We start from the raw sequence: 10,370 nt of genomic DNA on the forward strand, positions 1-10,370 counted from the left end.
CCAAAGTATATTACTGAAAAGTATATATACAAATATTATAAAGCCCTCTTATGGCTACATTATGCATATTAATTTTGGTATTGTAAGAATTCATTTACTTTCATCTACCTTTATCCTTTCATTGTTTTTTGCACGAAATCGGTTACATTTTGCAAACTGTCTATCCCGTATGTAAGCATGCACACATTTCTTTATATGCAGTCTGTGGTTGATCGATTAAACGCCAGCTGGTTAGGGCGGTGCCAAGTCTTGTGGAGCAGCTGCGTATCACTACTGCGTAGACAACGTAGAAGCGCCTGGAAGCTGTTCATTTCATTCACCCACTCCTTCATTTGTAACAGAGACTGCAGCAGCCTGTCACTACTGTACGTTAGCCTGGATGACCACCGAAACCGTTAGCACAGTAGCTAGTGGTTGCTGAAATGGCCAGCGTGAAGCTTTGGAAGCAGCTTGTGAAAATGTGAAGCTGCCTGCAGTGTGCGCAGTATCAGCTGGGAATCAAGACAATCATCGGCGGTGAAGCGGACGTGGTGGCGTTACGACAAGGTAACAAAAGCAGCAGCTAATATCAGTTAACTGTAATGAAATTCTGGCAGGACACTGTCGTCGTGGTTCGGAGGACTTTAAAAATACACTAGACGGATATCTCATCAACGTTAGCAGCAGTAGCTTTGGCTAGCAGCAGCTAACTACTGACCTTAGCCAGCTGCTAGCCGGCTAATTAGTGGTGCTGATGCTGCGCTAACTAAGCTAACATTAGAGCTCGAGCATCCTAGCCAGGCTTAGCTGTGTGTCATGCAGCTTTTTCACAAGACAAATACAAACATTTTGTATCTCTGTATTGTTTATACCAGAATACGGTGCCTATTTCAAAATTCCACCTAAATTCTGACATTATCTGAACACTGGGTTTAAATAATTATGTCAGGAAGTAAACAAAATGACGCTATAAAAAAATAAAGTGGTTAAATCACTCAGAGTGATCTGAGATCATTTTTTCCTGCTTTTATTGGACAATTAAAATAAGAAATATCAGCTGAAAGGGAGGAGTACTACTGTACTACATTATAATGGATAGTGTCAACATTTATCCATTATAGCATCTGCCATGCAGTGCAGGGCATAACAGGACCAAGCACTCAAAAATGTGATAAAAACTACAGATAAAAACAAAGATGGATAAACAACAATTAAATATTTACAGATCAGAATGATACACAGGAAATGTTGTTATGAGAATGTTCAGGACCTGCTGCCTTATGTTCTTGGGTACCGTACATAGTTTTTCATACATGTTGTATTTTGAATATAGACTCTACAGAGGATGTAGACACAATCATGAAATATTCCTTAGACTAGATATAGTTATCTCTCTTTTAATTTATACACTTTGTGTATGTGTGTGCCCATACCTTCTTAGGATAATGTGGTGTACCTGGCTGTTCCTGCCTGCTCTGATACTCCTTTCTGAGCTCTCTGTGGTGAGAGTCCAAACAGCACCATGCCAGACCTGCCGAAAACTCACTGAGAGCTTCATTAAGGTACCGCAGTTAACTTAATTATTTACGTATGGTATGCTCCAGCCTGTGTGTTTTAGTATTCAGAGCTCCTAAATGACCTTCTTTGTATTTTAGGGTCTGGAGAGAACAGCCAACAAGAACTTTGGGGGAGGTAACACTGCCTGGGAGGAAGAGAAGCTGGCCAAATATGCACGCAGGTAAAACCTTTTTGTTCATGGATTTACTAATAACTATCCTGTAGCATCTAATTCAGTTTCAAGCATCCATGCACTCTGTCATTGTTAAACCTTTCTAACTGCTTCTTGTTTCAGTGAGACAAGGCTCCTTGAGATTGTAGAAGCTGCTTGTGAGAAGACAGATTTTGAATGTAACCAGCTGCTAGAGCAGATAGAAGACCAAGTAGAGACATGGTGGTTCCACAGGTACATGTGGTCTTAAATGATGCTTTCCTCAGATGTTATTTCTCACTTGTTTTAAGTCCATGCTTGACATGCTACATATGTCCTATAGGCAGCAGGAAGCACCTGATCTGTTTGAGTGGCTCTGCATAGAGGAGCTGAGACTGTGCTGTCCACCTGGACGTTTTGGACCCGATTGCAAAGGTGTGAAAATTATCTTTACAGGAGGTGAAATGTCAAACGTATTTTTCCTTTGGTTTGAAGGCGTTCAGAATAAAAATTAGAAGGCTTATCCATACAGAGTGTCCATCTGGACCTGGTGGTGTGTGTGGAGGCCTGGGTCGCTGTGAAGGGGAGGGTACCCGCCTGGGAGATGGCGAGTGTGTCTGTGATCCTGGATACTCAGGCAATCTGTGCCAGAGCTGCGCTGATGGCTACTACAGGGAGAAAAGCTCCAATGACAGCGTGGGAGCCTGCACAGGTGCCTCAGATTCAGATGACAGTTTCTACATAGCTAAACTCAATTTGGGGTCATCTCTCATTGACTCTGTCCCTGTATGTGTGCGCCTCATCCTTTTTAGCCTGCTACCACTCATGTAAGAAATGCTTGGGGCCACAGGACTACAAATGCCTCGACTGCAAACCCGGCTGGATCCTTCATGACAACAAATGTGTAGGTGAGTACGGCTTTAGAGGTCATGTGGTAACGTGTGATTCTGTGCCAGTTTTGGGGTTTTGTGTTGTGTAACGCACCCTGTGTGTCTCAGACATCGACGAGTGTGGTACAGAGCTGGCTCGGTGCCCTTCCAACACCTACTGTCACAACACAGAAGGATCATATGAATGCAGAGGTACAGTTGATTTTGTGTAGTTCAAGAAAATAAGGGGAATCATGCATGCCTATTAATTGAGTATGACCTTATTAATCGGCTAATTCCTGTTATTGTTGATGGGTAATTTGTTGCTGCACTTCCGTCCAGGCTGTGACCAGGCCTGTATGGGCTGCATGGGCAGTGGTCCTGCTCGCTGTAAGAAATGTGCTCGTGGTTACAGATTGAAAGGAGCCAAGTGTCTGGGTAAGTGTTTACCACTTGGCCACTATGTCTACATCCCTATACCTTCCTTTGATTCCATTTAATCTGTTTTTTTCTTCTTTCCTGCACAGATATCGATGAATGTAGTGAACGTGCAATAGCCTGCCCAGGACTTAATGAGGCCTGTATCAATGAGGAGGGCTCCTTCCACTGTGACTGTGCTGAGGGATTCATTAGAAGAGACAGCATTTGTGTTGAGAATAAGCCTCCTGGTAAGTATCAGTGACTACTACAACCTCGCTGAAACAACTCATTGTACTGCATGTCTTAAGTTTCTTTTTTACTTCCTCAGCTGACCCAGACAAGGGACTGTTTGATGACATGACAGACGATGAGGTCCTCGTGCTGCAGCAAATGTTCTTTGGCGTTGTAATCTGTGCCCTAGCTACACTCGCTGCTAAGGGTGACATGGTCTTCACAGCCATTTTTATTGGAGGAGTTGCTGCTATGGCCGGATACTGGCTCACAGAGAAGGGAGACTACATGTTGGACGGATTTCTGAAGGGCCGCTAGACTGTGTGGGAGCATGACTCGACAGACAGACCTTGAAATACCAGCCAGTGCTAGCCTTTCAGGGATTTACTTGTGATTGATTGAGTTACCTAAAAGGGCTCAGGTTCATTTATTTATGTTTATGAATAGGATAACACAGGAAGAAGTGAGAACTCAAAGGCTATGAAGCCGTGAAACTTGAAGAAGAACAACAAAGCAACACTGCACTGATACAAAGGAACTGAACTGAATCCCCTACCTCAACTTTGTTGGGAGAAAGGGTGACATAAAGACCACTACTGATTGTGAAACTAATATGCATCTGGATGTCTTATCTGGCCTCTGTTGCTCAAGAGAAGATGTCGTTTTCTTCCACACAATGAAAACCTCTAGTCATCATGTCCATTCACGTTTTTCTCCATTTCATCAGTGCTGTGCAGCAGAGATTTTCCCAAAGTTTGATTGGTGAATAAGTTTTAGCTGGTTATTGCAACACTTATGCTAATTGCTACAGGCATGGGGTTAAATGAAGAAATTCATCACCCCTCCAACTGAGCACTCATAAAACTGTGGGATATTTCCATTAAGGTTATTTATGTTCAGGGAATGATTTTTTTTTACCTCATCATGCTCCCTGAATGATTCTTTTTAGTAATATTGCATGATAATAAGATTTGAAAAGAAAGGTACTGCACCCTCTGCATTAATTTATCGTCTTACTTTAGCATGTAAGATTAACTTTTAGTAGATGCAACTTTATTGCTTAGTAAGTGTGTCTGTGGTGGGAGGATGTGCTTACAGTAGCTAAATACCAGCTCTGATCTGAATGAAACAAGCCATTTTTGTGTTACGTTTATTTTGAAAGCAATATTTATGTTTGCTGATGTTTACCAAATTCTCTTCATGACATTTCTCATTTTTTTGTGTGCATTATCAACACAGATTTTGGTCTGTTCAACTGTGATTCTAGCAGATACACTTGTAGTATCATGTTGGAGAGCCACTCAAGCATCACTAATTATCCGTCCTCCTTTGATTTCCCTTCTGTTGAATGTTTGTCTACAAAATCATAAATCATTGTAGATGTTCGCTTTACAATAAAAAGTCTGCTCTTATGTTATTTTTTTTTTTAATTTAATCATTTAATTACATTTGTCAGTGTTAATGTAAAGTTGATTATGGGGATTTTTACTTTACATAAAATGATGTGATTGCACTGCAACACAAATTGGAACTTTAATTTAATTTAATTCTTAACTATAACTGTTGTTTACCCCAAAAACCCAGCATCATTCAGGCTCTAGCTGTTTGTTTATGGTGGTTGGGATATGTCGAATCTCATTTTCTGATACTCACGCATACCTAATTGCTACAGTGTGGTCTGTAGTTCTGTCTTCCTGAAGAGGTTTGACTTTATTTCAGAGTTCCACTCCAGTTAATGGGGTTGAGGCGCAGAAGCTCTCTCTCCCTCAGGGCCTCCTGGGAACGAATCAGTGCTCTGTCCCGCCAGCTCTGCTCCATTAGCTGTACACAGCACAGAGACAAGGAGAGAGAGAAAACCTCAGACACTCCCTACAGTGTTGTAACATAAGCCCATGCAAAAGCATTGCCAGGGCACTATTGTAAAGCATTAGTAAACATGTCAGTGTACCGTCTTGTTTTCATCTCTGTAAGCAGACATTGCTTTCCTATGCTGCAGTCGCTTCTCTCTTTCACTGGACAGGGCAAGACGGTCTACCTCTTGGAAATACTCTGATTCCTGCACTTTACTGGCAAACTGCAGCTTCAGTGCAACACATTTTTCCTCAATCTGCCTCTTTAACTGATCACGTATGTCTATTCTGCAGGGATAAAAGAGAAGATTTTATTGTTTCAAAACAAAAGTATAAATGGAGCAATAGAGGTGGTGAAGCTACACTATATTACCTGTACTCTTCTCTCTCACTGCTTGTTCCATAGAAGGGTTTTCGCCACACCTGGTGAAACCTGACACATAAACACCAATGACAATGAACTCTGCAGTGGTGGAGGAAGTACTGAAGCTTGGTACTTAAGTAAAAGTACAAATAACCAGCAAAATATATACTCAAGTAAAAGTAGAAGTGCAACATCAACAATCCTACTTAAGTAAAAGTCTTAAGTACTTACTTTAAAATGTACCTAAAGTATTAAAAGTAAAAGTACTCACGCACTGAATATATATTATTGAGTTCTATTGCTAAAGATATCTGAACAGGTTAAAAGAAAATCATCTTAAAATTAAAATGGACAATGTGTAGTTAATTTACATTATCAGTACAGACATCTTTGAAATGTACCCAGAACCAGCTATGGACAGGTCTGTGTGTCATGAGGCAGGCTGTGGGCATCAAGTGAACAGAGAGGCTGGTGATAAAAAAAAAAATAGGCATTCACCATTTTCACTGTGTAAGTATTCCTGCTTCAGATATAATCAGAGATAATGTTATGATTCATGTTAATCAGAAATTAATGGATGGACTTGTGATAGCAGACAGTAGCTAACTAGTTAGCTAACTGAGCCAGAGCACCGGCATCATGACTGAGGCTCATTATAGAAACACAGCTGGCAGCGTGACACCACCTCCATGCAGAGTCTGACCTCACATCAGTCCAGCAGAGGTATATGAACACAACTGTATTCAAAAATGTACTTACAAATGTACAAAAATGTAACTACAGACATTGTAAAAATTTGTAGTGGAGTAGAAAGTACAGATAATAGCTGCAAAATGTAATGGAGTAAAAGTATAAAGTATGTACTATTATTTTTACTTAAGTAAAGTATAAATACATAAAAATTTACTTAAGTACAGTAATGAAATACAAATACTTAGTTACATTCCACCACAGGAACTCAGCTATTATAAGCAATTGCAAGAAAGGTTAGAGGCTCTTTATGTGTAACTTCTAACCTGTAATGCTCTCTTCTCTGCATGATTGCTGTCCTCTGGTGGTTGTGGTGGTGAACAGCTGCCGTCTCCAGACTGACAGTACGTTTATGAACCAAAGGTGGATGTAAAGGGTTCAACCACGGAATACTCTGGAGAGCAAATTTATGAATCAGATTTTTTTTTGTTTGATCTCAAAGAACGCATTACAGTGCTGTGTGTGCAGTCTGCTATAAATCCTTTGCTCACCTGACTGCTTGTCCGCAGCCGGGCAGACTCTGAAATGATGGGAAACATCATGGGAGTGACCATGAGGGAACAATTTTGCCTGACAGAAGGAGGGTCAGGAGGGATGCAGACTGGTGTGGCAGCTATAGAGATTGTTGCTGTAGTAGTGAAAAATCAAGAATCACAGCAGAGGCTTATATAGACTATTGGTAAAAATAACATTTACAGAAAAATTTAATTCTTTACTCACGTAGTTTCATTTTGTAGTTCACTCTTTTTCTTCTTCTCCAAAGTTGAGTTTTTGTGCAACACTGAACTATCCAAAGAATCAAATGTATCAGAATGTACTTTTCTTCTTAAAGCCACACTTCTCTTATCATTACATAATAACACAAATCCTAATGCATACTTAAAAAATTGCTGTTGTGGCACTAGTTATAGATTAAACTGTGACATGCCAGCGCATTCACCGAGTGTTTTGCAGTGGCAACAGTTGCCTTGGGAATCAGGTTACCCCCCACCAAAAGAAAGCTGCGGTATGGAGTGGCCATGCCTCAGTGCACTCTTAAAGTAAGATTATTAGTCCGTGACAAAGGACTAACTAGATACTGTCAAGTGGATGTCTTCAGATCTCTTCTACATAGATAAGGAATGAGCAAAGCTATTTCAAGACAACTTACAACATTTTATTATCATCAAGGTATAAAAACGTTTTTGAAGACAGACAAAGCTTTAGGATATCTTTGCATAATTTTAAAACAAGCTTTTAGAATATTTCATCATAATGTAATTTGTTAACTGTAATTTGTAATTTGTTTACATTCTTCTTTGTGACACCAAAGTCAAACATTCAGATTCCCAGCATTTCATGGTTCTCCCACAACCAGGCATGGTACTTATTCAGCTTGTGATCTTCAGGCGTCACCTTTGAAATACAAATATCAGGTTCAGCATTAGAATTATATTACAAATCTAATGTAATCCTGTAAAATAGCAAGAATTATGCTCACCTGTCTCCACTCTCCCAAGCAGAAGATCCTGTAGGAGTCATTGCCATACTTTCCGATCCCATGCAACTCGATAGGGTAACGCCACTGTTTATTCAGATACTCATCTACACAGGAGAAAGAGATACTGCTTCATGTATTCTAAATAAAACAATACAAAAACATCTGTAAACCATTAACAGGGAAGCAAATATTTACCTGAGAAGCGGATGAGTGTTTTGGCTCTAAGCTCATACAGCCCAAGAGGCTTCATGAGTTCAGACATAGGTTTCCAGTCGGCCACCCGGGTTGCCTCTGCTGACGGGTAACGCTCGAAGAACTGCCACAGAACAGGAATGGCCATCCTGCCTGTATGGAAGAAAATACATTAAATAGGAGGTTTTGATCAAACATCCAGTGTGTTGCTGTGTGTGTATGCTGAATTCTACACACCACTTGTCTTGTTTAGAAAAACAGTGGCCACCAGGAGCTTCCAGGGGTCATGGAAAAGAGTTTCCTGCACAAGGTGGAAAGGGGACCGAGGGGGTGTCCATTTCTTAAAGGCCTTCCTCCTGGGGGGGCTGAGTCCTGAGTGAGGACAGTGCTTTCTTAAATAACACACATGCACAGGGTGCATGTTTTACACACAAATACATGCATGCTTCTTGTATTAAATGAGTTCCAACATTACCATCTTTCAGTGGTTTCCTGCTGAAATAAGGGCTGGTTTTCCGTTTGTCTTCAGAGCTCCTCGACTCTGAAGAGACAGAAAACATCTGAGCATATTCCAACGTATACGCCTCACCTCAGTTATCGCTACTTAAGACAGGGATGTATTTCAATTTCTTCTTCCCTTGAACTATTCTCCTTTCCCCGTTTATCACACATACTCAATGTGCCACCAGGAGCATCCACTTTTCATTCCGGAAATCAGGGCCTGTCATATTGCCTACAGACCTCACTGCTGTGGCTTTGTTTGAAACCAAAGACTTTAATTCATTTTAATCCATTTTCTCAGACAGTGCTGACTAATTTTCTTTATATATATATATATATATATAATTAGAATTTTATTAGAATTTTTGGCATAACAAAAATCAAGAGATACAAAATGAGATACACAGCCCTCAAAGGGTAAACATGTGACAAGATCGAAAAACAACAAGCAAATAATCTTACTGATTTTCAATTACACCGAAAAAGAAGTAACACAACAGTTATCGACTCAAAACCTGCTGCATAATTACCCACAGAGCTGAACCGAATGTGCATGTAATAAGCTACAGTCTTATCAGTCACCATTCATACAGTTTGCATCCTATTTATAATGATAATTAAAAATTACAAGCTCTTGACAGTGCCAACTATACTTACTATTCTGAGACTCTCTTCTTGGTGTAGAGCTCCCACCAGTGATGTCAGGTAACACCACCTCCTCCTCCACATCCTCATGACTGTGAGCCTCCACTTCAGAATTAGCCTTGTTGTCACCTTTGCTGCGATTCTCATGTATCTCTTCAGCGTCTGGCACATCCTCACCTTCATCCCCGCTCTCAGTGGCAGGTTCGACATTTAGAGTCGGGATTGAAGACTGTGAGCTTGTCACTTCCTCCTTATGAGCAATGATAGTGTTCTGTTGATTACATGAAGGAGCCAGTCTGAGAAGCTTCTCTCTCAGCAGCCCTACTCTTTGAGGACTCTTCTGCAATTCCATATTATCCTCTAACCCATCTGTGCTGTCTGGACACACCTCCAGTCTGTGTGTGATTTTCTCCAGTACAATGTCTGTATTGAGGTGGTTAGTGTTTTCTGTACTCTTTGTTTTTCTGTCTTGGGTGTCCTTTCTGGTGGAGGAAGAAGACCTTTCAGATTTATTTGGAGGTGGATCCAGTATTTCTCTACCATCTTCTGTTTTCTCCTGCTGTCCATCTGCATCTTTTTTCTTTCGTCTCCTCTGCTTTACTTTGGATGGAAATATTTGTGAAGTGGTAACATCATTTTCTGATGTGCTAAAATTAAAGAGGTTTATATCCACATTGTCATTTCCACTTTTCAGGAGGAAAGTGTGCAGAGATGCTCTTGACCGGAATCTCTGCCCCTGTGGACTTCAATAATAGAAAACATCAATTAGACACTAATCAAACGCCGTTAAGTGCAGCACTGAGATCAAATAACACAGTGACAGATAACAGAAAAACACCTAGAGTCACCTTGTAATGTAAACATCCAGTTTGCCTGCGGTCTTGCCTGCTTTTCGCTGTCTCACTTCTCTGATCCAACCTGGGGGCATTGCAGAAATGTGGTTTGACTCTTGCTTCTCCTTGTGACTTTGGTCATTTGTATCTTCACTGATCTCCACCTGGGTAAGATCGCCTCGATATATTTCGAGGTGAGTGCTATTTTCTGTGAGTCCATTTGTAGTGGAGTCCATTGCATTCTGTCGATTTTTTACTTCCACCTCAGCAGCTATCCCTGGTCTGTGCCATCTTTACCTGGAACGGACAACAAAACATTGCATCTTTTCACTTCACGGTTTCACACAAAGTCCACAAATATTACTGTAGATATTACAGAATTAGCAGGAGGCAATACTTAAGTGCACTACTTATCTGAACTAATGCTGGTCATTTAGAACTCACTCAGATGTGGGGTTTGAAGTCAGTACGCTGCCTTCCCGGTTATTTTCTGATGTCAACACAGCAGTGCCACACGCTTCAGCAGGCAGGAAGTAGCGATCAGATCC

At 40.8% G+C, this 10,370-nt stretch overlaps 2 protein-coding genes across 2 annotated transcripts; one reads left to right on the plus strand and one right to left on the minus strand.

Moving 5' to 3' along the window:
- The first annotated feature begins 292 nt into the window (after window positions 1-292).
- On the plus strand, window positions 293-4,523 carry creld1b (CRELD disulfide isomerase 1b). Its single transcript, XM_028410165.1, has 11 exons — window positions 293-546; window positions 1,421-1,541; window positions 1,635-1,717; window positions 1,832-1,942; window positions 2,031-2,122; window positions 2,220-2,399; window positions 2,500-2,595; window positions 2,686-2,769; window positions 2,899-2,994; window positions 3,084-3,224; window positions 3,305-4,523. The coding sequence occupies exons 2-11, from the start codon at window positions 1,425-1,427 to the stop codon at window positions 3,523-3,525; spliced, it is 1,221 nt and encodes a 406-aa protein (XP_028265966.1). The 5' UTR covers window positions 293-546; window positions 1,421-1,424; the 3' UTR covers window positions 3,526-4,523.
- Window positions 4,524-7,491: 2,968 nt separating this feature from the next.
- Window positions 7,492-10,350, minus strand: mbd4 (methyl-CpG binding domain protein 4). The gene is made up of 8 exons (XM_028410208.1): window positions 10,267-10,350; window positions 9,838-10,119; window positions 9,002-9,732; window positions 8,319-8,384; window positions 8,081-8,215; window positions 7,847-7,996; window positions 7,652-7,755; window positions 7,492-7,566 (listed from the first exon to the last, which is right to left on the minus strand). Exons 2-8 carry the CDS (start codon window positions 10,056-10,058, stop codon window positions 7,492-7,494), a joined length of 1,482 nt encoding a protein of 493 aa, XP_028266009.1. The 5' UTR covers window positions 10,059-10,119; window positions 10,267-10,350.
- Window positions 10,351-10,370: the final 20 nt, after the last annotated feature.

This window comes from Parambassis ranga, chromosome 7 (assembly GCF_900634625.1).
Source record: "Parambassis ranga chromosome 7, fParRan2.1, whole genome shotgun sequence".
NCBI classification, from domain to species: domain Eukaryota; kingdom Metazoa; phylum Chordata; class Actinopteri; family Ambassidae; genus Parambassis; species Parambassis ranga.